This window comes from Eleginops maclovinus, chromosome 10, assembly GCF_036324505.1.
Source record: "Eleginops maclovinus isolate JMC-PN-2008 ecotype Puerto Natales chromosome 10, JC_Emac_rtc_rv5, whole genome shotgun sequence".
NCBI classification, from domain to species: domain Eukaryota; kingdom Metazoa; phylum Chordata; class Actinopteri; order Perciformes; family Eleginopidae; genus Eleginops; species Eleginops maclovinus.
In genome coordinates this window covers 17020168-17046992 of record NC_086358.1, presented here as the reverse complement: position 1 = coordinate 17046992, position 26825 = coordinate 17020168, and the positions used below count along the sequence as shown (strand labels likewise).

The following is a 26825-nucleotide window of genomic DNA, read 5'->3' as shown; positions in this document are numbered from 1 at the left end:
TATCCAGCCCTGGTCAAACTCTTCGCGTCACTGGCCGAAGACACATCACGATCAACCAAAGACAGGGCCAAATGTAAGGGAATGCATGCTAAGATGACTCAGTGGCTTTTCGTGGTGGAGATGGCATTCGTAAAAGACGCGCTCGAAACGATGCAGGCCCTGTCCCTCTTTCTTCAGAGACGAGATGCCACAGCAATCACCGCTACTGCTGAGGTGGGCGTTGCCGTGCGGACACTGAGGGCTATGAGGAATGCCGATGGAGTGAACATACGATGTCTGAAGGAGGAATTGGGCAGTAAGCAAACATTTAAGGGGGTTAATGTGTCTCAGCCGAGTGACGGAGAACAGCGGAAGGCAGAGACCTTTCGTGAGCGTTTTTTCATCTCCTTGGCCGATAACATCCAGAGCAGGCTCGATGACAACGGCATTTTTTCTGCGGCGGCTGCGCTGAACCCCTCAAATTGGCCCTCCGATGAAGATGAACGGTTGCTTTATGGGGATGACAAACTTCTGACCATTCATAAAAGCCTTGCTATAGCAGACACAAATATGCCCACACTCCTCAAAGAATTTCATGAACTGAAATGCAATGGTGTCACTGGGGAGACTTTGAAAAAAGTGCTCATCGCTGTCTCCACGCTCCCTGTGTCAACGGCTGAGTGCGAGCGTGGCTTTAGTGCGATGAACCACATCCTCACGGAAGAACGAAACAGAATGCACGTCTCCACTTTGAATGGCCTACTGTTCATTGGTGTCAATGGTCCAGAGGTGGCATCCTTTCCTGCGCACACATTTGCAGAATTGTGGATAAAAGAGGGCCGAAATGCTGCAGACAATGCCCCGACAGGAAAACCGAAAAAGCCACCACAAATTCGTCACCAGAGCCGACTGTTTACCTAGTCTAGTTTTCCAGACCTGTCCCTGAATTGTTGACAGCACGTTTTGCTATTTTAGTGAATATTAGTGAACAGGTGTATATATATAGCCTACCTTTTGCGTTTTTTTCTCCCTATGCAAGTTAAAAGTCCAATGTTCTTGTCTATGAATAAAAAATAAAAAACATCCCCCCCTCTGTTTTTTTGTCAAATCGCACCCTGCATATACTGACAAAACACTTACAATTATGAAACTAACTGGACACTAACTCTGTCAAAAGTGACAGAGACAACTTTATAATCCTCTCTGGTGTGGCGTGTTTGCACTTGTTGGCCACCGTACAATATCCTACAGACTAAAGTAAAAACATACTGATGACTTATATTCTTAAACCAATGCCCCAAGAACAGCGCTCGGCTGTTAAGTGATTTTGGTAGCAGCCACAGTTGGGATTGCAGGTGAAACAAAGCCCTAACCCCAACAACAAAATGCCAGAGTGTGAGTCATTCACACATGTAAAGAGAACGTAGTTAAAGAACAGACGCACTTACGATTCAGAATCTTTTCTTAAATATTTCCTTGTCAAAGTCATAACAATCGGTCTTTCTGACATCGAAATGTGCTGCAGCACCAGTCCAAGTACAAACAAGCTGAACATTTCAGTCACAGTATCGAATTGTCTCTCTTCTGGAAAAATCAATCCCTGCACACCAGCACTCAATGACTGGAAGTCAATGTGAATGTGCAGCAGTGCAGAGTATATGATTACAGTTCGACTGAAGGACATAGAAGGAGGACAGAGGAGGCATCAGCTTGCATAAGTGGAATATTTTTAGTTTGACAGAACATTGTAAGTGGAAGAGCAGAAACACATTTCCTAAGAAACAGATAATGAATACAAACCTGGGAAAGTGAGAGACTGTGAAGATAAAGACACAATGGAAATAACTGTAAAGCATTTCCCTCTGAAATGTGGTGAAATAAAGGTATAGCATATAATTGAACTACTAAAGTTAGTTGCAAGTACTTTTTTAGTTACATTTAAGCACAATACTTGAGTAATGGCACAGTTTCCTTCCATCATGCACAATCTTTTAATCCCAAACACATTTCCACCCTTCCCTCCTCTGGCAGACGTCACACACGCCCACCGATCACCTCCTGTGTTTCTCCTGCAGCTTTCATAAACCGGGACAGCACCGAGAGAGAAGTTTCACTCTGCATCAGTGCACCAATATTTCACATTCATTCTCCCTCTCTTGTCTCTCTGTGAGTTTCTCCAGGACTGTCCCATCATGCGTCTCCAGTTGGTCCTTTGCGTAACAGCCCTGCTCGTCTGCCCTGATCTCATCCTCGGGTCTCGGATAGCCAAACGCTTCGCCATCGGCTGCTCAGAGAAGTGTGACAAGTCGCAGTGTGCACCAATCGCTGCGGACTGTTTGGCCGGGGATGTGCTGGACAGCTGCGACTGCTGCCCGGTGTGCGCGTCCGGAGAGGGCGAGCAGTGCGGCGGCACCGGAGACCATGAGTGCGCCGAGGGGATGGAATGTGTGGTGACCGACGGCGTGGAGGTGTCCGCCACGGTCAGGCGTAGGGGCAAGCCCGGTGTATGTGTGTGCACCGTCTCTGACCCGGTGTGTGGCAGTGACGGCGTCTCGTACCGGAACATCTGCGAGCTGAAGCGCGTCAGCAACCGGGCCTTGAAGCTGCAGCAGCCGCCAGTCATCTTCATCCAGAGAGGAACCTGCGGGATAGGTGAGAGTCACCATAATAACATGAAATGGTAGCAAGCCAAGATTTACAACTAGAGATTCAAAGGTCATTTACACAAAATCTACAATGAAGTTTTGGCAATGCACCTCTAATGCGACATACAAATAGATAATACAATAAAAACAGTGCAAGAGGTGTTGCAAGTCACTAATGTGCAAGTAAATGCATATATAAGTAAAGTAAATACATGTAAAATAGATGAGGGAAATTAAATTCTGTACAGTAGATTTTTACTAGATCTTCACTCTTTATTAACCAATGGAAAGTAAAGAAGTTAGATTTAGCTGCTGGGACTTTGCATATTCTATAACACTGTTGTGGCCGGTGTTTAGTACATGTTACATAGTCTTATTCTTATACTTCCCATCTAAAACCTTTGTGCCCTCATGTCCACATGTTTGTAATGACAGCAGGATGTTCCGTTTTTTCCACAGTATGGGCTACAAAGGCTGGTTCAAATCCGACACACAACTTTAATACATTTTATTGCAACTTAAACTCATGCAAAAGGACCTTTTTATACTTTTAAAAGTTACAGCACCAACTTACAGTATCTGAAGTCATCTATTTTATTAGAAGCTTGGTACAGCTCTGCCTTTTCTCTCACTCTGTCTGTGTCCCTGGCTACTTTCCATCTGCTGATCCACCAGATTCTTATGGTGCGTTGAATTATTTTTCACCCCTCTTTCTCTCTCTCTCACACACACACACGCACTCTCACTATGATATCATAACAAGGTCATAATGTCTTGTGATCCGGCCACTATTTGCCTCCCCTGTGCAAACAGTGAAACAGAAAGAGAAAGGGAGATGATGAGAGTTTTAGTCATCGTCCTTTCTCCCGCTTCTTTTTCCCTCTCATTTCAGTCCTTTCATCTTATTCTCAAACTTCCATCTGTTCTTAATTCATCTACTTTCTCCCATTCTTTGATTCACTTTTTATTTTTGTTTCATCTCCTGGCACACCTCTTCCTTCACTTTCTCCCTTCCCTTTTCCTCCTCTCTTCTTTGTTAATATTCTCTCTTCCCACTTCTGATCGGTTGAACCAGATGGGAAGGACTTCTCTGAGGATTTGAAGGAAAGAAGTCTGGATCTGAAGGGATAATTTTTGTAATTGTTCTTGAATTTTTTCAGCATCCTGTACAGGCTTGCAAGCTCTTTGTTAGACTGACAGGCCTGGATACAGCATCAACAAAACACAGTTGCTTGGTGACTCAACTCTTTCAGAAACTAAAGGAATTTGTCCCAGTTCCGGCCAGTCAAGCCTTGAATGATATTTCATGATTTTGGGCTTCATTCTGGAGCCAGTTTTCTTTCACAAAAACTGTTTGGCCATGTTGTGTAGAACCACAAATCACATATGTTCTGTCGCTGCTCTTCATTCTACAAAGTAAACCATCAGTTTTTATATTAGAGACTGGCAGATGCAAACATGTCTGCATATAAACAATCAATGAACAATTAATCAACAAGAATTCATACTAGGGCTATCTTTCTGTTATTTACAAATTGCATGAAGAGACAGTGTGGCACATTCACCTGCTTCTGCTTTACTCTCTGACTGAGTGTAAATTTGATCTTTCTGACCTCAGTAAATGTGGCACTGTTACTGACACCTGCAGTTTGTTTGTAGTATTTTTCCATTCGTCTGCCTGGCTCCAGTCAGTTCTCTTCTTTTTGGGTACACATTACATGACTCCACCCTATTATGCTAATTTTGAGGTTCACATTTATATTTTGTGCCTCTACTGGGACATATCTCCATGGTTTAATGTTCAAAAAGCTCTTTATTTTTCTTATACTGCCTGTGCTGCACCTCTTTTCACCCTCCGTCTGAAACCAGAGCCCAGTCTGCTCTGATGTCAACCGCTTAGAGATGTCCTGCCCCTCATATCACATACAATGTGTTGGAGCGCTGGCCAATAGAAGCACAGTTGTTACATATTGATGTCATTATGTAATGGAAGTAAACAAAGGAGTCCAATGGAGGTGTTTCAGGCAGGGGGGGAGTGTGTGGGAGAGAAACTCCCTCTGGAGGGAACACAGGGATTTTAGCCTTTGCAGACCATTTACATGCATCAACACCTAAATAACATACTATAGGAAAGGGAGATCCCAAAAGCATAAAAGGGCCCCTTTAAACACTCAGAGTAATACAATAGACCTACTGCAATATTGTTTTGTAGATCCAATGTTGTTTTAACCGTATGGCTTGAAAAAAGAAGTCAAATGAAAACCTTCCCATCTCTATTTTTTTCCATGCTTCTTTGGAATACAAATATACATATACTTCAATAAGCAAAGTCAAAGAACATGCTGTCATTGGTTTGTATCCCAGCCAGTGAAAGTCTTGACAGCTCCTCCAGCATGATGGTTTTTTTTGACTGAATTAAGAAAAAAAGATATCGATAAGAGATGAACGCTATGATAGAGCTCAATGGAAAGACTTTGATAAGATCTGATGCCAGCTGAAAATATGTGGATTGACTGAGCTTAAACACTGTGCAGTGCGTTCCTGCAGAACTGTGACATGTCTTCACTGGCACTTAGTTCTTTCTTGTTATTTTCTGAATGAAAAATGTACACTCTTGGTTATATTTCATAATGAATAATACTATAGGATTTAGATTGATTCAATAACAAAATGCTTGAACTTCAAACAGTTTCTGTGAATCAGATTTAGACAATAATCAAATATTTTTCCACTGACTCATTTGGACAATATGTAAATACAGAATCTAGATTAAAACATTTAGTGGGATTAGCCAGTTGATCTGTATCAAAAACCTTTCCTGTTCCTGTTAACTTGGTCTTGGCTTTGTTGTGATTAAGGTTGCAGAAACACTGATATGGAAGGTATTTGGGTGTAGCCTGAAACATGAGCTGCATAAGAGGCACGATCCTGTTCCAAAAACCTGCTTAAAGTCAAGCAGTACACTGAAAGAACTGAAACGTTGACTTGAATTAAATGTGTTAAGTTAGTTGAAAGCAATAATGTCAAGCTGAACCTAATGTTTTTTGTTTGAACTTAATATTATTGCTTTCAACTTACCTAACACAGTTATGTGAAATCTGTTGACATAAGACATTTAATTAAAGTCAACGTTCCAGTTTTTTCAGTGCAAGTTACTGATGAAAAAGAGGAATAAATGACTAACTTTACGTCACATAACATTTAAATGCTTGTGCTGGCCTTAGCAGGGACCACTGGGATAATACATGTAACTACTTTCAGTTATTCTTAAGGAAAATGCTTCAAATTAAGGCTTGCTACAATAACATTCTTGTATTGGAATCATATTTACATAAAAATGCATGTAAGTTATAGATAGAAAGATAGATAGAGAGATTATTAAATAACTTAATCAGAATCAGAAGTATTTTATTCATCCCAAACTGGGAAATGTTTCCGTTGCAGCAGCGGAATACAAAATGAAGCATAACAAATCATTAGAAATAAAAATAAGACATATACAGATTTACAAATAGTTAAATGAAATGGAATATTAAATAAAATATAATATAAATGTAAATGATACAATACTATACACAATACACAACACGCACATTTGTACAACATGTGCCGTTCATCATTAATGAACAGAGGGGCCTTGGATAATGGTAAAAGTATTTTTAAAATATTGTATATAACCATATAATAACCAAAAAAGAAATGTCTCACTTTACTTCAACTCTAAATTTAAACCAACTAACCAGAGGTGAAGAAGTTGTAGTGTTTGAGAAGAATCACAGTTTTCTTAACAGCCATGTTTTTATGCAAATTCAAATTCTACCATGTGCATTTATTTGCTGGTTAAGTACATCATGTTCCCCTGAATGCTTCTGATTGGTTCATTGTGAACATTCATCGAATTTGTTTAATAGTGTCTTAATGTCATAAAATCTCGTACCATCTTCTGGTTTGGCAAACAAACAGTATAGCGTCTCCTGAATGGTCCCAGCGGGCGAACAGACGAACAGTGAAATGACAAAGGAAAGACATTGCTGGAGTGAATTGGGGTTATGTAAGGGGACACATTGACTGTTAGGGATTTCTCAGGAAACATTCTTATATCACCACCCGCACCCCTCCTGCTATCTTTCTGTTCCTAGTATCTGTTGAGGCTCTGAGTCACTTCCTTTGTTTTATAAGCATCAGTGGGCGCAGCAGACCGTCTGCAGCTGCTCTCAGACCTAATGTTCAAATGCTGAACTGAACTCCACATCTGGAGCTGGTTTAATTCGAGTCATTACAGTTTGTCCATTCTAACCAAGCTTCAGATAGAACCTCTTGGAGAACGATGAATCACATTTAGCCAAGTTAGCAACATTCACAAATAGTTTATATCTAGTGTAAATGTAACACTTAGTGTGCTGCCTCTGAGCATAACACATTTAACCATGTGCTGATGAAGTGGTGAGTCAGGTATTGGAATGCTTTGCCTGGGTTTGTGTTTGTGATAGAAGTTATTTACGATGTGTTTCCCTCCCCTACAGGTCAGCAGAATCCTGACAGTCTTCGCTTCAAGTACAACTTCATCGCTGACGTGGTGGAGAAGATCGCACCTGCTGTCGTTCACATTGAACTGTACCGCAAGTATGAAAAACCACCTGACCCTACTTCCTGAAAATCCTAACAATGACCTCCCTTTCTACTGTAAAAGGTTCAAATGGATTGCGCGACCCACCTTTAAGCAACTGGCTAATGGTATAGTCTTTTATTCTTGTGTCACTGGCCTCTAACATTTCCTAGTGGTCAAATATTGCCATTAATACAAAAGATGGTCTACTGACAATTTGCATTGTTTTTGACTTTGATGATTTATTCCCGTTTCTTCTTGCGCCACCATGAGGTTGATACAATTATTATTATGACTTTGGAACAGCAGTTTAGAATACAAAACAAGTTTTAATTCCTCTGCTTGCAACACATTTTTTAAACCTAAGAACATTTTAGGAGAGCAAAGTGTGCACACATGATGGAAATGATAGGGTTGAACAACACACTTGGAAAGTAGAATATCAATCAATGATGTTTGCTTGAAAAAAAAACCACTTTCCATCTTGTTTTAACATTTCTTAACATGATAAACACTTTGGTTAATGAACACATTTTAATGGTTAATGAACCATTGCTATCCATTCAGTGTGTTTACTGGGTTCCTCCTAAAGCAAGTGTTTGTGGCCTTCACGTTGTTGTTTGTGGTATAAGTTTGTGGTATTCCTACTCAGGATGGTATTCTCTAAGCGGGAGGTGGCAGTAGCCAGCGGCTCCGGGTTTGTAGTTTCAGAAGATGGACTCATCGTCACCAACGCTCACGTGGTGGCCAACAAGCACAGAGTCAAGGTAGGCAAAGCGGTCTAACAGCTCTTAAGTAAAAAAAAATGAAGACTTAAAAATTGTGATAAATTGTATTTTAACGTGTTAGCTCATTTATGTATTTTATTGTTGTGTTTGTTTTTTGTTGTTGCTTCCTCCAGGTGGAGCTGAAGAGCGGAGCCACATACGACGCTAAGATCAAAGATGTGGACGAGAAGGCTGACATCGCTCTGATCAAGATTGATGTACCGGTGAGTAAAGAGAGAAAGAAAGAAATGGATAGCTTGATTAAAAGATGAGTGGGTGGTTTTATCCCAGTTTTCCATCCTTCAGTTTGAACTCCAAATTACCTTATTGTGTAATGTTGACATCTGCATTGCGTTTCTCTTGCTACTTCAAAGTCTGCAGAAGTGTTCATGGTTGTTAAGCTGCACATGTTCAGAGGAGGAATCGTGTAGTTAGACTTCTGGGAGTGATTTGCTTTGACCTAGAGCTGGTTGACTGCTCATTTATGGGTGGGACTTATTTTCTTTTTTGCACATTTGGGCAATAGATATATTCTTTCATGTGCAGTCCAGATATCCAAGCCAACACTGATTAGATTGTGACAAAACTTAAGCAAGTGATTAGTCTTAAATGGATAGCTAGGGGTTAAGGGAGTTGTGAGGTACTTGGTGAGTGTTCTACAAGCGGCTGAGTACTTACAATGGCCTGTTCTTTTTTTTACATTCATTTTGATATCTTAAAGTTTATAGTTACAAGCCAAGGGGAGTGATTTTGGAGGTAGGCCGGAAGGGAGAGGCTGTTATGGTGTAATTTTTTCGATGTTGGGAACATTTCACTCAGTTTTTTGGTTGGATTCTTTTAAATATCCATCTTACTCCTGCTTGCATCTCCAATGTACCCCTAAAGTATATGCTTTATTCTTTAAGTATATGCTATATTTAAATATCCTCGCTGCTTTATATTGCCATCAAAAGGCCGTATAATTTGCCCCTACATGTACTCAACTGTACTTTTTGGTATGGAGGAGCTGTTTTAAGATCAGAGTGCAATCCAATATAGCATAAATATACCATACACTTGAGTTGATATACACATTTTATTTATGTGGGTCCATGTTTTAGGTGGCTGTTAAAACCCATGTTTTGCTGCTGCCCATGACCACACAGTTCCTTACTTAGCTGCTGTATTCCTGACTACGCTGACTATTGATCAGTAGCTCTTACGACACTACCAGAACAATCCCTTTAGCATAAAAGAAGATCCCTTTTAATCGATCACAAGAAACTATCTGTATTTCCTATTATACTTGTAGTTCTTTCTGTCTGGTTCTGTTTGGTGATGCATTCCTCTGAATGGTTTGTCCTCTAGTGACCCCCTCTCCTTTTATAACCTCCTCTCAGACTGACTATTTTCCTCTCTTTTTTTCTTATCCAAACTAAATTCAGGTCCTCTTTAGAAAATGTGCTATCCGTGAGCATTCCCTAATTGGAAAGCCTGTTTTTTATTTCGCTCAGTGGGCTCTGAGCGCCTCAGGAAAATGAGACTGACTCATGTAAATCTGAAGAGTGGGTTAAGAAGCTTTTCATGTGTTTTTTTTTTGGTAATCTCAGCACTTGTTTTGGTTCAAGGATGACTGGACAGTTAGGAAGGGAGGTTTTTGACATTATTTATACATCGGAAAAATAAGAAAGGTCACTATGTCTAGTTTTTTTCCAGACACTTGTCAGAACTGCAAAATCATGCACAAGGTCAGACATTTTCAGGGAAAGGTGGTTCAGTTTCCGGGTAAAAAAGTAAATCATGGTGCCAGAATAGGTTTCTATTATTGGAGCACTTTGTCTTGTTTTCCACCAAATATGTGCATGGAAAAATAAGAAATGTCCCACTTATTTTGAGACACCGGGCAGTCAGAACTGCAAAATCATGCACAAGATCAGACCCTTTCAGGTGAATGTGGTCCAGTTCCAGGGTCAAAATAAAAAGTGTGATGCCAGATTGAAGCATTAGTATAAAGCGCTCAATAAATCCTCTCTCCACGCTGCATTTAAATATAGGACTGTGATCCTATATTAAATTGTCAGATCAATTTTCCCAATTTTACAACCAAAACAAAGAACGTAACCATTGAAAGCATTTTGTTCAGCTAGGTAATTGAAGTTGTGGATCCCTATAAGAGGAAACTGGCAATGGTATTAAGGGAATGAGAGAAATGAAGTCCAGCTGTGCTTATGAAAGGCAAACAGGATGCGTTACGAAACACTAACCTGGATTCAGATCAACAACAAAAGAAACGATTTAAGAAAACTTAGTGTCTTTTAAAGTCATACAATGTAGATATTAAATGACTGTATTTACAAATCCACTAAACCCTACACAGGTAATTCAAAATTTAACGGTAATATTGGGATTGGACCTTAAAAGTTTAAGCTAATATCGTTTCCATCCTCATCAATCACTAACACGTAATTTAAAATAAGACTGACACAGGTAGGTCTGATTTATGGAAACACTGAACTCTCTTTATACCTCGTCCTGTCTCTCCGGAGGGCTGACTCAGACCTGCTAATGCAATCCATACGCACACATCCTTCCTGCCATCTTGAAATGCCATCAGCAGATTTACTTCTACAAGGTATTAGACATAGAATAGAAACATCAGTATATACATGACTGCCTGTCTTCAGAAACTCTGAATGTCACATTTGCACATCAGATATTTCTTCTAAAAAAACCTCTAAACTTAACTCAAGTTATGGATATGTATTTTTTTTATCGCTATCAGAATATACAAATATAAACAATAAATACAGCTTTTGTGTATGCAGCACTTTGAGTTGCTGCACATGTTTCTTCAAGTTAGTGATTATGTTTCCTAATTTGCATGTGTTCGGGACATACATCTGCATCGTTTTTGGGCCGTTGTAACGCATTTGCACCTGTCCGCCACCATGTATTTGTCTTCACTTTAATCCCATTTTTTTCTGGTTGTTTCTTTATGATTCTCAGTTTCTCTGATGAAAAAGCAATTGCGTTCCCCATTACCTAATACAGTTACCATATTTAAACATTTGAAAACATTGCTGTAGAGCGTGCTAAAATGTGACATTGAACTCAGATAGGTGTGACTTGGATTTAACTTTAGATATGATGTCTAATGGGTAGAATTAGCTAAAACACACACAGAGACGCTGCAGGATGTGAGTTCATGTTTTCTGTCAGACGGAGGCGATCAGGGGATTCATCGACGTGTTTCGGCAGAGCAGTAGGGTGTAACTGGAGCTTCAGGGGATGAGATTTTTCAGAAAACCTCAAATTGCTTAGCATTTGAGGTTGTGGATTACATGCAAATAAAAACCACGAGGCATCTGTACTCCTACATAAATTACCTACAGCCCTCCACCCATATATTCATTCCAATACAAACACTTTCAGTCGCTTATAATCCCTGACTCAACTTTAGTTCCAATGTCATCTTAGTTAAGTTTCATAAATAAGCTTGATGGCTTGAAATGACACAACAACAAAACAGGAAATTTGGCAAGATGGATACAGATTAAAGTTACATTTAGTTTTTTACAATCTAGTCCCTATTTTGTCAATAATTTGATTGTTTCTATTGATAAGGATTATGATTATATAACCCGAGGAGCTAAACTGAGTTAAGTAAAGCAGACACAGGCTGTCCAAATCTCACCTACAGAATCTCAACTTCTGAGTTAAAAGCAAAAGTGCACAGAAAAACTGTGCTTATGAAACCTGGAGGCATATTAGAAAACTTGAATAATTATTTAACCGTGTAGCTTTTAAGTTTTTCTTTATTTCATATTCCAAATTATTTTGTTGGAAGGCGAGAAATATGATTCTGTGTGATACTAATTTAAATCACGATAGAAAAGAAAGTTTATTTATTCACAGTATTGTTGACGCTGGTGACGCTGGTGACGCTGGTGACAGTCCTAATCAGGAATAATGTTACATAGGAATATATTAATGTACAGAGTCAGGGAAGCACCCATCTCTCTGTGTGTACAGTACAAAACAGAGGTCAGCATTAGTACTGTTTTCAGATGTAATTGCTGTAGTAAAGTGTTTGCAGAAGAAGCAGTCAGACATGTCGCTGCATGTCAGGGGCAGATAAGCTGCTTCATAACTGTCAGAGGACGGAGACAGAAGTTTTGTTTGTATTGTTGAACATTTCTGATTCACTATTGACTTCTCTTCTTTAGATTTTTTAACCTGTTTTCTTAGACTCAGAAACTAGCTGGCGATGCAGATGGAGGTTTTTTCTTTATTATGTCATTCAAAACAATGAGAGTTAAGTTGGAAAGTACGGTGGCCCACGGGTGCAAACGCTCTACAACGGCCTAAAACATGTAACCTGCTCTATCAAAATCTGTCAGATGTTGCGACGACATGCTGATAGTAACACAACCAACATGACACGGTCCGGAACAGTGGGCTTTCATCTGATCTTAAAGAAAAATAAAGTCGCTATCAGAATATACAAATATAAACAATAAATACAGCTGTGTTTGTCTGAATAGTTTTTGGACCGTTGTCGGCCACCATAGATTGCCATGAATAAAGTCCAATTGTTTGAAATAACGTCAAGATGTTAGGAAGGTGCTTTCATGTTGCCTGATGAGACCTTTTTCTCTCAACTGTATGTCTGCACAAACTGAGGTTTATTTACATCTGTTAGGGTGGAACAATTAGCATTATCATCATTCCTATTAGCCCATAGTTTGATAAAACCACACTGAGAAGAATGTTTTTTCCAATCATCAGTAAAGTTTGTCTTTCAGTCCCCTAATGTTGCCCTGTACTGTTGCCAGTGAGGCAGATGTCCTCTAAACGTGTGCAGACATGAGCTCTTTGTGTTTTCAGTCTTCACTCCAGTACGGCCTCACGGCAGTATTCCACATGGATACAGCATTAATCATATTCCAGGACCAGCTTTAAACTCAGAATCATAATTTCATATCTTTCCCATTCGCTTTCGCCGGGTGCAATCCATGACCTTATATCTTACTTCCTTTCTCTCATTTGAAAGTAGGGCCTTTTCACTATGAAAATCCTTCCCTTCAGACTTAGAATTGAGTATAGTGAGGAAGCTTGGACAGATGAATCCACAGCTCGGAAGTGAGACATCCTCGTTCACTGTGCTAAATGCTAAATAAATATTCATTGGACCCTTTTTGACCAACATGTACATGGATAGCCTTTGTATGCTCTTAATAAGGCCCACCTGCTCACCTTCCCTCAGTCAGGAGACTAGTCACATAGTTCAGTGATGCCTAGTGGCGTTTTGTGTTAGCTGTCAGGCTATCTTTATCAGTACATGCCTTTTTAGCCTTTCAATTTGGACAACCTTCTTACAGTATATCATCCTGCTCGCTCTGCTGACTGCATTTGGCTCTTTTCCTTGTTGCCACTCTCACTCAATATTATGTAAAATAGCCACATGAATTAAGACAGACCCTATTGAAAACTAATTATGGTGAATTGTATTGGTTTTCGAGAGGTACCTATACAAATTGGAGCTATCTAAAAGTCCTTTTTCATTGATGCTGTAGAAGAAGTAGAAGAAGAAAAAGTAGTAGAAGAAGAAAAAAACTATGGGGAAATGTTTGTGTGTTTGATGTGGACTAACTGTAACTACACCGTGCTTACTGTAGTCAAGATGTAATGCACGACAGATGAATGGACAGCGAGAGACAGAGAGATAATGAGAAGGACAGGATGATGAGAGAAGACCAAAACCAGTGATTGGTTCCTTGTCATGGTATTTTGTGTTGTTCTTCTTCTGTGTTGGCCTCTCTAAAATTACGCTTGAACGGCTTTGTAATCTCCCTCTGGACAAAGTGCTATTGTCCTGAAGACCACAGAGGGGGAACCACGGTCATTTTTCTGGTAGGCGAAGCTCAGCAGTCTCCAGACTATTTGAGTTCTGGATGTAGTTCAGTTCAGGAAAACAGAGGAGCTTTATGTTAATCCGATGGAGTAAACTCTGATTAGCTGAATGACTCCATTCATAAGCACATTGTTTATGTCTTTATAGTTTTGATGAATTTTTTGGTGATTTAAAAGGGGGTTAGTTTGTGTGCATTTATGTGGTGGCGGTTTGGGGACTGACCTCATTAGAACAACTTAGATCGATAGGATAGGCGATATTAGCTACATTTAAAAAACATTGTGAACGGCAAAAAAAATAATGGATCTGCTTACAGCTTTGGAAAAATAAATCATGACTTTTTAATATTAGCGTCTTTAATGTGCAGCGCAATACTCCTATTGGAAGTGGGCCGTTGTAGCGCGTTAGCACCTGTCGGCCACCATAGGAACTTTTCTAGACCCAAAGAACCAAAGCGTCACACAAATGCTGATTGACATACTGAAGGTGCTGGTCATGTACAGATGTGTTGAGCATACCTCTGTTTTTAAGACAAGCTTTGATTCCTGTCAATCAAATTCAAGCACGGAGAGTCAAAGACTTGAGAAAGTTTGTGTTTCACCTAACTTTTTTTTAATTAGTGAAAAAAGTACAGATGAAATACTAAAGTCTCTTCAAAAACCCCTCCTCTCTAACTAAAATCAAGGCCTATTGAGATGTTGTGATAACAATGTATTTGAAAATCATTTTGACAGTAATTTCTGCAGAACGAGAAACATAAAATAAGGATGTTGAGTTTGCACAAAACTTCTAGGAACTTGTACCACTATTTAAGTATTTCATTTCTTTTTCAAAGGTTCAAAGACTATTACATTTTAATTTGATAGTTTTGGAACATGCTTTGTATATTCTCTGTTTTTGTTTATTTGCAGTTGTATGTGTGCTGAGCTGTGGCCGAGTAAACAGCAGTTGTGTTTTCTGGCTTTTGAGACACTTATCCAGAGTTGAAAAACTAATCTTCCTGTATTTAATTAACCAGATAATGACTTATTAAAGTCTAGGCTTTTCGCATTCAGTGGCAACATACAGTATACTGTTTGTGTGTGTTGCAGTTTGCGGTCAGGCACACTCAGCTCTAAGAGGTTAGCACTGGAAACTGCTCTAACAGGGATGGAAAAGCTAAAAACTAGGAGGTTGTGTATCACAGAAGCAGCCAGAACTGCAGCAGTAGGAAATATATATTTTTTAATCACATATCCAGCTACATAATATATCTTTCTTCCGTTTATAATGACAAATGGCTGTGATTCAGATGAGAGTATTAATGTCTGTACCCTTCTGACCTCTTATCCAGGGACCTTTCACTGCTTTGTGCACAGATTTATGAAAACTGTATTCCGTTTTTATTAAAACTGTATGTAACTTGTACATTAAACCCTGTACCTTAACCGTAAATACCTTAAACCTTATACGTTTTCTGTAAATATATACTTCATATTTATACAACCATATATCATATATGCAACAAACCTGGATATGCTATTACCTATATGTGAATAAACTGGAACCTCATCTGCAGATAAGGTTTTTGCGTTGTCTGTCCATCCATGTAACCCATTCTTGTGAGCATGGTGCTTTTGTGAGAAAAATAGTAGCAATAGTCGTAGTTTTCATTGAGTGAACCAGGTGGACCACACAGACTTTGAATGAACTTTGTTCTTACAGAATCAAAACCTGATGTTAACTGAATGAAATTAAGAAAAGTAACATTTGAAATCTATCAAACACAGACCAGCGAGTCTGATTAACATATTGGTACTTCCTGGTGAAAACACGGCTGAAATGAGCCCCTCTTATTTACAGTGTGGAGTTTAGTAAAAGTTTGAGTTGTGAATGAAGAGAAGCCTCTTCTAGACTACGAGCTGACTCAGCTCTCCACAGGAAATACACGTCTGCCTCCAACAGCTGTGAGAGAATAAATTGCTGTTTATTTGTGTGTGTGTGTGTGTGTGTGTGTGTGTGTGTGTGTGTGTGTGTGTGTGTGTGTGTGTGTGTGTGTGTGTGTGTGTCCTGCCAACTGGGGGTTCTTCCAACTTAAATGACTCCCTTTGAGTCTGTTTTCTCCACCAAATGTTTGTGATTTGAAGAGATGTTTTCAAGCCTCTCTAAACCAAAAACAAAGATCAAAAGTTTAAAGATTGGATTAAATCTTAACATTTTTCTTGAAGAATAGGATTATAATTACACTTTTAAGTCTGAATGTGCTTCTGAAATCTGTCTTTAACCATGTTTCTCTCTCTGTTCCCCCCCCTGTGTCTGCTGGAGCAGATGAAGCTGCCGGTGCTGCAGCTCGGCCGGTCTGCGAGCCTGCGTCCTGGAGAGTTTGTGGTTGCCATCGGCAGCCCGTTCTCCCTGCAGAACACCGTCACCACCGGCATCGTCAGCACCACCCAGAGGGGGGGCAAGGAGCTGGGCCTCCGCAACTCAGACATGGACTACATCCAGACGGACGCCATCATCAACGTAAGTGAAGAGACTGAGACAGACAGACAGACAGACAGACAGACAGACAGACAGACAGACAGACAGACAGACAGACAGACAGACAGACAGACAGACAGACAGACAGACAGACAGACAGACAGACAGACAGACAGACAGACAGACAGACAGACAGACAGACAGACAGACAGACAGACAGACAGACAGACAGACAGACAGACAGACCGACCGACAGACACATTTCAAGTAGTATAGAAATATCTTTGACGCAGTCCAAGTGTGTTTCATGTTGATTCCACTGGTCCCTGATTAAATCCTCTGCATTCATCTGGTTAGTGATAACCAATACAAAATGTGCAAAGTGTAACTCGTAATGTTTGCATTGATGCCTTTGAATGACAATCTATTCAAATATTTATTCCCATTTCTTTGGCTTAAGGCAATGATTTGGTTCTACCAGTTGTGATTTCTCTGATTTACATTCTTTGTGGGCTTTTTTTGTTACTTGCAGTACGGCAACTCAGGAGGACCACTCGTCAATCTGGTGAGTAAAGGACAAATATACAGTACAACCTAGATTCAACATTTTGCCTACAGCTAATACCTATATATGTATATAAACCTTTATACGCTCATGGTTTTTTCACCATATTTGCAGGAAAAATCAAGTCTTTCATGAAGTATGATTTAAATAATTGTGTGCCCCCTGCTGTCAGGGTGTCTGGCAGATACAGACATACAATATTGTTAATAACTCATTGGATTAATAAAAAAAATATCTGTTCTCCTTCTCTGCTTGGAGTAGGATTTTATTTGTGTTATTATTTGATATTTATTTTTCTAAAATGCTTCTACCACATGCATTACTTCTAATTTTCTTTCTGTAATTTGATTAATACATTTTTTTTAATTGTGCACATTTGTGTGACCTTCCTTGAGAAGCTCCTAACATAACTAATAATCCATAACACTATTCTAATTTTCATTGCAGTGTAATTTTACTATCTGCCACGCAAAATACCAGATCAATTATTACATGTAGCATGTTATTAAGGTCTCCAATTTTTCTGTGAAAAACTTTATAATGCATTATTACCCTTTTTTACATCTTAGTTTTCTGCCATTTAGAAACTAAATGCTGATTAAACTGTTTCTCACTCTAAATTTCATGTCAAATGTATTAGTTAGATCACCTCTCGCATCATAGCCTCGTGGACAGAAAGAAAGTGTCTGCTTACGATGGCCACATCCACATGTTGCGAAACAGAGATATACGTAATGTCATATGAACAAACAGCAAGGCTCATAAAGTCCTTGTTAGGAAAGTAAACAGAGTTTAGGTAACGCTTGGCCGCATTCCACAGCTGACTCTGATTAAAAGTCTGCTCTGGTAATGTTTCTAAACACAGAACAATGTGGAGTGAGAAGCTGTGTTTAAAAAGAGGAAATTAGACTTTTCCTCTGGGGTTTCCAAGAAATAATGGAGAAATAATGTGAAACTAATGTGCCTGTGTGTGTGTGTGTGTGTGTGTGTGTGTGTGTGTGTGTGTGTGTGTGTGTGTGTGTGTGTGTGTGTGTGTGTGTGTGTGTGTGTGTGTCTCCTGCAGGATGGGGAGGTGATTGGCATCAACACTCTGAAGGTCACAGCAGGAATCTCCTTCGCAATCCCATCAGACAAGATCAGACAGTTCCTGGCAGAGTCACACAACAGACAGCCAAAGGTTCGCTACAGCTCACTTTCTGCCATTTCACAAAGAGGATATCAAAGACAGGGCCAAAGACAGAGGATCAAGATATTAAAATGTGTCTTATTCTTGTAACACTCATGAATAGTGTACTTGCCGGCAGTGTGAACCCGGAAATGTTGAGTTCCCAAAAGTTTTATGTTAGAAATAAAAAGTACGGTTTCGCAGTACAAAGAAACCAGATAGCCGGATGCCATCTTGCATATGTTGGCCAATTTTGACAATTGACCTGAGTTACGTTAATTAGCATTCATTAGCGTATACAGCAGTAGCTGAAAAATTGTTGGTCCGATTTTTATTAGGTTTATTAAGAGTTTCTTAGCAATTTCTGATATTCTTAAGGTAAAAGAATGGCAGTTTTGAGTCGCCTAAAACTTGAAATCGACCCAAAATCCATCCTAATCAGTCCACCGGGAGAACAAACATGGCCACTTTCTTGTTAAGCCTTTCATTTTGTATCCTGATAATTCCCAAAATGTATTCAACATCCTCAATAACATCCCAAATCACTCCAACATTTTCCAAATCGGCCAACACATTTTTAAACTATTGTCTTCATATGTTAATTACTGCTAATTAATGCAACTAATTAATTGGGTGAATGAGGAAAATAATGACTTCATTCACGTCAGCAACACCAATATCATGTGCCTGTTATTCCTCCAGGTAAAACGTTCCAGAAGAAGAAATACATCGGCGTCAGGATGATGAGTCTCACCTCATCGTAAGTTCCTGCTTAACTATTAACTAGACGTAATCATATTACCATGTCGTTTTTTTTCATCAGATGATAATGAGGCTCAATTTTTTTCTGATCTGATTAATCTTCAGACGATCCCTGAAACAGATCTTCGTACTGACTGTTCTACATAAAATGTGCGGTGATGTTATGCTATCATGACCTCAGCTTTAAGTACCTGCTGTCTAATAAAAATCATAAATAGGAATGCAGTTTAACACAGGACACATACAGAGTACCGCCTACGCCTCCAGAGTTACAGTAGGAAACGCCTCAAAACTCCAAAAACAAGCTTCACTTTATGACAGCGTATACATTTCAAACATAGATAAAAATATATTATAAAAGCAATATTTGTAACTATACAAATGACTTTTACAGAGCATTTCATAACATTAAATATTGATTTCCATCTCTTTCACTATACAGGAGTAAAAAACGGGAGCTTAATAGAAACATTTTGTCATTTTTTTGGCAAATGTATCATTGTATCATAGGGCAGTTGCAAGCGATGACCATTTGAGGACACTTTGACGTACCATTGTTCTGTTCTTGATTTCTATTATTGTTAATAAGATCATAACTGTGGGGAATTTTGCCTGATGAATTGTATTTTTTTAGATGTTAAAAAAACAGTGTATGTCTGTGGAATACAAACCACTGTTATAAGTCAGTTTTAAGTTTCCTGGTTATGCTTTTTAAATGTTTACTGTGACAGAGATCCTATTGGCTGCCTGGAGAGTAATTGTAAACAATTAAATTATATCAAATACATTTAATCTGTTTTATAGTTTATTATATTAATATATTGCCAACATTTTGGCATTGTTTTTAAAGAATATTGAAAAAACTGAAGGATTTGGTCAGTGAAAAATGGTCTGATGTTGTATAATTTTGGCTTTATGTGCTAACCTGGAACTAGTTAGCTAGTGGAATCTGTTGAGCCTGAAGAACACGATAAAATATATGTACCGTGACCACTTAACGGCGACGTGCTTCATTAAAATGCGACCAGTAGTGTTGTGGTTGCAGCTTTTAAAAGCTTGACATTTGCCAGAGTGTCATAATTAATCAGAGCGATGCTTAACATGTTGGAATTTAAATGAGTCACAGTGCATCATCCCTTCTGGTTGAATTAAGAGGTCATGTTTCGGCTGTTTTCCTCATCTTTCCTCCCATCAGGCTGGCTAAGGAGCTGAAGGAGAGCCAGTCAGACTTCCCAGATGTCACCTCCGGGGCGTACGTCATCGAGGTCATCAGCCGGACTCCAGCTGAGGCGTGAGTGCTTCTCTCACCACATCTCATTACCACATTATCTGCTGTGTACTGTCCAATATGCTGGGGTGGGAAGGAACTAAGTACATTTACTTAAGTACTTTACTTAAGAACACTTGTATTTCCATTTAATGCTACTATATAATTCTACTCCACTGCATTTAAAAGGGAAACAATTTAATTTTACTCCACTATATTTATTAGCTACTTCTAACCAGTGTTGTAGTCAAGTCACCAATTCTCAACTCCGAGTCACTCTCGAGTCCCCACTCTTCGAGTCCAAGTTGGAGTCACCCAAGAAAACTCCAGTCATCATTACCTATGCTCGAGTCTGAGTCCAAGTGTCTCTGCAAATCTTTAGACTGAGAAGTAGCACCAGAGAGTACATCCGGACTCGAGACAAAACTTGCTGTAGTCCGAGTCCAAGTCCGATGCTCAATGTGCAAGTCCGAGTTCGAGTCTGAGTTCATCACTGCGCGAGTCCAAGTCAAGTCACGAGTCCCGAAAATTGGCCTACAAGTCTCAGTCCAGGACTCAAGTATTCAAACTATTTAAATATTTACAAAAAGTAAATCAGAAAGTTGTTAATTTACAACAGTTAAATGCTACTTGATGCAGCAAAATCATCCAGAAATGTCACATGTTATTATATACACACATAAAGGCAATTTTGCTTACGATGCTTATGATTACTTATACTCTTTCTACTTTAGGTACAATTTGCTGAGAATATTTTTGGTACTTAAGTAAGATTTTGAATGCAGGACTTTTACTTGTCATGAAGTATTTTGACAATAATGTATTAGTATTTTTACTCAAGTAAAGCATCTTCCGCCCCTGCAAATATGTCACATCAACAAGCTGTATTTCCATGTATTTCTGCATTTATCATCTGCAGTGAGTTTGTAATTGTAATGCCAGTAAAAGCACAATTTTGGATTCGCTCTCAGTAATAAAGCTTGCAACATGTAAAAAAATAGAAAGGAGGGTGCATGCTCACTTCTGCTGAATTTACAGTATTTTGTTCCTGGAAAGATTTTTACTATCCACATGAAAAGCTTGTTGACAGCGAACCGCAGCGTTCCACCTGAGAAAACAGCAGGCAGAGTTTGTTTTCTTATTGTGTGGTTAGTTTAGGCACCCCGACAGGAGTCAGGATAATCCGATCTTACTGAAAGGACATTTATTAGATGTGAACTCCCTTTGTGTGAAGGCTGCAGGATGTGGAAAGTTGGCCCCTGGTTTCAAAGCTGCTGTCTTGCCGGGATGAAGGCTGGCAGTGGAGGCAGAATCATGAGTTATCCCACCCCGACTGTCCAACTGTCTCTGGCACAGAGAACAAACAACTTCATAGTTCATCTAAGTCAAGCTTATTCTGATCGCTCTTTACTCTGGAGCGCTTTATATTTAGAAAATATAAAGACAGTGCATTGGGTTCAACTCATTGAACCTCAATCATGAGAAATGTATGTTGCTTAAAGGAACATTTATTGACGTGTGCACAAAATGATAGAAATGTGAATAGCCTTTGGTGATAAGACCCCAATCGTGATATCATATCTTGACAGGAAGTTGCAGCCGTAAGTAGAATAGACAACCCCCCCTTGAAGACCCAAACATAACCTAATTCCTGTGTCATGTGACTATCTGCTATTTGCAATACTTATAAATCAGTACATGTAGCATGTTCTTAGGTTCTCCAATATTTCTGTGAATAACTTTAAATGCAGCATTATCCTTTTTTTGCTTCTTAATTTCAGTCATTCACAAAAAGAAAATGATAATAGAGAATTGATAATAAATCATAAGTTCTTTTCACTTGTGTTTTGTAAACTGAGGAGAGGAACGGAATGTTTTTGAAAAAAGTAACCCGACGTATACTGTTGTTGTTTCTTACTTTGAGATTACTGTTAAATATATTTGTTACATCACCTTTCGCATCTTTCTCACAAAGAACGTTTCTCCGCACAGGGGTTACATCGAAATGTTGTGAAACAGAGATATATGTAATCTCATTAACAGCTGACTGCAGGAGAGAGGAGAACAGATTTAAATTTGACTGCAGCATGATGATTGGCTGTTGGAGATTGTGTCTCATGTAAGTGGTAATTGGATTGGAGGTCATTAATCAGCTGATTAGATGCAGCTGAGGAGGGAATACTAACGCTATTGTTCCTGACTGAAATAAGCTTTGAACTACATATGATGAAACAATAAAGACATATGAATCACTCAGAGAGCAAAGGCCTTAAAGGAAATTATTCATCTGTGTCTGGAAAAGATCTATATCAAAGACACAAATCCAAATATGTCCCATGATCCTCTCTTGTGGTCCCCACATGGCAGGTTTGATTCATTCAAACAATGGAAATAGTTCTTAAGATGATTGCAAAAATGGCCTGACCAAAACAGCTGTTCCGGGGTTGATCAAGTATTTTGATTCTGATCAATCAGTAACCTATCAAGTCCTAATGCAGATGTTGTGGTGGCTTTATTACATTTATTGGCTCTTTATCCATTTAAAAAAAGTTGCTTTGATGAAGCCAACAGTACATGACAAAATAACTGCATCAAAAAACTGAGAAAGATGTACATATTATATTATTATTCCTAATAAATAGAACATTTACAGAAAATCTGTACTCCTATATAAATAGTATTTTACATTGTTAATAACTTTTCGGTACTATCAGTGCAGGGCTGTTTTTTCCACTTTTTAATTATGTCAATTATGAGCAACAGGATTAATTTCTATTAATTTGTAGTTTTTTTATTACGTTTTTTAATGCATTAAGTGCAAATAGTTAAAGGTAAATTGTTCAAACCAGATCTTTATATTAAAAGCCTGATATAATAAAATGCATGTTTTGACGCTGTTATGGTCGCGGGATTTAAAAAAGGGTTTTAATGGTTCAAAATGTATTTTCTTAGATTGTTTATGTATGCACAACAAAGCAAATGCTTTGTATGTATAAACATACCTGAATATAAACTTGATTCTGATTTTGATGGGATCGATTGAGAAAGACTTATGCATATGAATTAACCAAAGTGTAAAATGTATCAAAAATGTCCCTAATGATGCACAAGGCTTAATAAAATGCTTTGTAAATCCATTACGATCTACAAATGCCTACAATTGTTTTTTATATGTTTTACCTTTGCTCTCCTTCTTGGTGACAGTGCTGGCCTGCAGGAGAAAGACGTCATCATCAGCATCAACGGCGAGCCAATCGCCTTGGCCAGTGATGTGAGCGCAGCCATAAAGCGGGACGAGTCGCTGAGAATGGTGGTGAGGCGAGGCAACGAGGACATCATCCTCAGCATCGTCCCAGAGGAGATCGAGCCCTGACCTCACAGCTGAACGAGTACAATCAACAGCCCAACCAGTCAACCCATCCCCAGTTGGCTCCGTGTTTTGCCACCAATCATGAACACTTTGGAAAACTAAGCAACCAATAGGAGTGTGTGTCTGGGGCCTCACCGACTGCATATAAAAACGTTTCTTTATTAGCCCAACTACTAGGCCTACTTTTCTTCTGTTAAACTTGCGCACACCCTTAAAAGGGCAACTTTAAGACCCTAGGAACTGATGCTTCAACCCTTACGAAATATTTCTTAAAGCAGTTTATTTTCTGATCCCGATTTACTTTTCATCATCACAGACCTTTTATGTAAAACTAACCCACGTCTGTAGCTGCAAAGAGGATACTGCAGGTTACCGTAGGTCTGTTCCGATGTGTTTGCCCTTGATGGAATATTTTTTTAATAGTATTTTTTGTCTGTATGTGTTTGATGAGAATTTTTCAAAAAAAATAAAATACATTTTAGTTTTAAAAGTGTTGTCAGTCGACTTGATTCCGGAAAAGGGTACTTTATAAACAATGTCCACGTAAACTCTGTTCAATTGTAAAGTTATCAACCACTGGAAAATAGTGTTGAATTCTGTAGAAAAGATATTTTCACTCAGAGTTTGTTGAAAGCAAAAGTAGGGTGAATATTGGGCTTAAATTCATCAGGTGGCCTGAGACATGACTCTGAATAAATGTTAGAATAGTGTGTTACACAGCAATTCATGACTGACATAATGACATCACTATGTAACACTCGCGCTTCTATTGGCTAGTGTAACGGAGTTAAGGTGTAGTATGATTCCACTTGCCATAAAAACTCATCACACAACATATGAAACTTAATTATCCTACGGTACAAAAAGGCAGCACCCCTGTGGATTAGGGTCGTGCACCCCGGGGGAGAACAGCAGTCGGACCTTGCTGTCTACCTGGTAGGTGCAAGAGTTAGGAGCTCCGCTATTGTTTTATATTAATTACTTTGATTCAATACTAAGGGGTGGTTAATGTTGTATTTTATAAACGTATAGCTCCCGAACGGTCGAGCACGTCCTTATTCATGACAAGTGACAGTTTTTCTCTTGTTTGTTTATGAAAAGTACTTTCTTTTTCTTTTAAATTTTTCAGATGTGTATGTGTGTGTGTGAGGACACCGGGACTGACTGTTAATTGTTCTACCTGATGTCCAAAATAAACGGCAAAGTTGCCAACGGTGATGGTCTCCTTCTGTGAAATACACAAAGCAAAGAGAGAGTACCATGCCACTACAATGGTGCCGTGACCCGGTCACAACTACAAGGGTGAGTGATCTGTTCGTCGCCGTGGTGACCCCGCAAGCTCGACGTGGGACCGACGACTCTTCACGTGACTGCTTCCCCGGTGCTTTATTCACTCCCTTGGTATCGTGAGTCCGATTGTAGCATAGAACCCAGTTCTGGACTGAGTTTTCTGTGTTATATTGTGGCCAGTCTCTGTCACAGAAAAAAACTGAGATGAAAACGTTTGTCAGGCTCTGCTTCTCTTTTGGTATCCTGAAACTGCCAGCACGCCGGGATTATTGGAGGCAGACGAAGTGGCTGTACCAGACACACGTCCCCAAGGCAATGGCACGGGATCGTTTTGACATGATCTGGAGGTAATGATTTGTATTCTTGCGCTCTCTTCCGAGTTCCTATGTAGCGTTAGCGCACTGACGTCTCCGTCATGGCCAGTAATGATAGTGCCACATTTGACTGGGTGATGATAGGTTTTGTGTAGTGAAGCTTTATTTGTGGCAAAGTAACTGGTAGTTTAGCTCACTAAAATTACCAAGTAGCTTGCCCAACACTGACTATTTTGTTTCTCAGTTCAACTAATAATATTCACATTTACAGATATTAGCCTACAGTTCAATGCACACAATCCATATTAAGTTTCTCTGTTCAATGCACAACATCTGTCAATGCTCAATTTGCTCTATCAGCCTGACTTTAATGAGACTGCTGTGACTGCACATTATCTGTAAGTCTTTTAAAATCTGGTTGATAGTTAGTGATTGCCAGTCTGAGGTAAGATGTGTGTCAGTCATACGAGTTCTATACTTGGATTTTATTTTCATTTGTGAAAAGTCCATTTCACATAAGTATGTGGAGCCAAAGAAGGCCTTCAGTTTAAGTGCACATGACACAATCAGTGCAACCTCTCTACTCACGAGAGACCAAGAGTCCTGGTCTCTTGCTCTGGCCTTCAATTCAATGTCGCTTTGCATTTCAATAATTTCCCTGTCAACGCCCACAGGTAATGTAAACACCTCCTGCATTTTTACTGACAGCTGTTCAATGTCAATGCTGAGGAAAGGGTTTGATATAAAACCAAGTACTTGCCCCATCTCTTGTACCTCCACAAATCATGCACCAAATTCTGATGTCAGTTTGTTCAAATGGGCGCAGACTTCAGGATGAAAAGCGGTTTTGTCTGTGAGGTTTTTGACACCTTTTCAAGATTTTGGAAGTCTTAACTGAGTGGTCCACAAACTGAGCTTCACTTTGAATGCCTCCACTGCGCTAATCATGTGACCAAGCTCTGGGTCTTTCCATTGCAATTCTCGGTAAAGGTCATTGAGTTTTGCGGACAGATCGGTAAGGAACCCCAAGTCCAATAACCAAGTATCGTCGGACAGCTGCTCATACTCCTCGTTCCTCGACTTCAGGAAACTGATGATCTCTGGCAGCAAATCCAGAAAACGCTGGAGCACCTTGCCCCGACTGATAGATAGAATCGGAGGATGAAACCCTCTTTATTTGTCACATGCACACAGCAGAGCACACAGTGAAATTGGTCCTCTGCATTTAACCCATCCTTGTACTAGGAGCAGTGGGCAGCTATTGTGCAGCGCCCGGGGAGCAATGGGGAGGGGGGATTGGAGGTGTCCGTTGCCTTGCTCAAGGGCACCACAGCAGGGCCTAGGAGGTGAACTGGGACCTCTCCAAGTAGCAGTCCACTTTCCATATTTCAAGTCTGTTTGGGGACTTGAACCGGCGACCCTACGATTCCCAGCCCCTACTGACTGAGCCACTGCTGAGCCACCTTACCTCTGCGTGAAGGATCAAATCACCTTATGCAGAGTCGAGTTCGTCCAATAAAGACTTAAATAGCCGGTGCTGAAGCGCTTTTGGGCGAATTGAATTGACTATTTTAACAACAACATTCATTACATGTGACATGTCAATTGCTTTAGCTGCCAATGCTTGTTGGTGTATCACAAAGTGATAGTTTACAAATGGTGGAAAGTCTGGGTCTTTTCTGCACAACGCGACGAACACCGATCATTCGGACAAACACACTTAGCTGGGCTGTGTCTGTGGC

General features: G+C 39.5%; 1 protein-coding gene across 1 annotated transcript; it reads left to right on the top strand.

Annotated features, from left to right (window-relative positions):
* The first annotated feature begins 2053 nt into the window (after window positions 1-2053).
* On the top strand, window positions 2054-23969 carry htra1b (HtrA serine peptidase 1b). The gene is made up of 10 exons (XM_063893757.1): window positions 2054-2631; window positions 7148-7247; window positions 7883-7997; window positions 8132-8221; window positions 16198-16392; window positions 16883-16915; window positions 17979-18091; window positions 18781-18840; window positions 20038-20133; window positions 23314-23969. The coding sequence occupies exons 1-10, from the start codon at window positions 2172-2174 to the stop codon at window positions 23480-23482; spliced, it is 1431 nt and encodes a 476-aa protein (XP_063749827.1). The 5' UTR covers window positions 2054-2171; the 3' UTR covers window positions 23483-23969.
* The last annotated feature ends 2856 nt before the right edge of the window (window positions 23970-26825 follow it).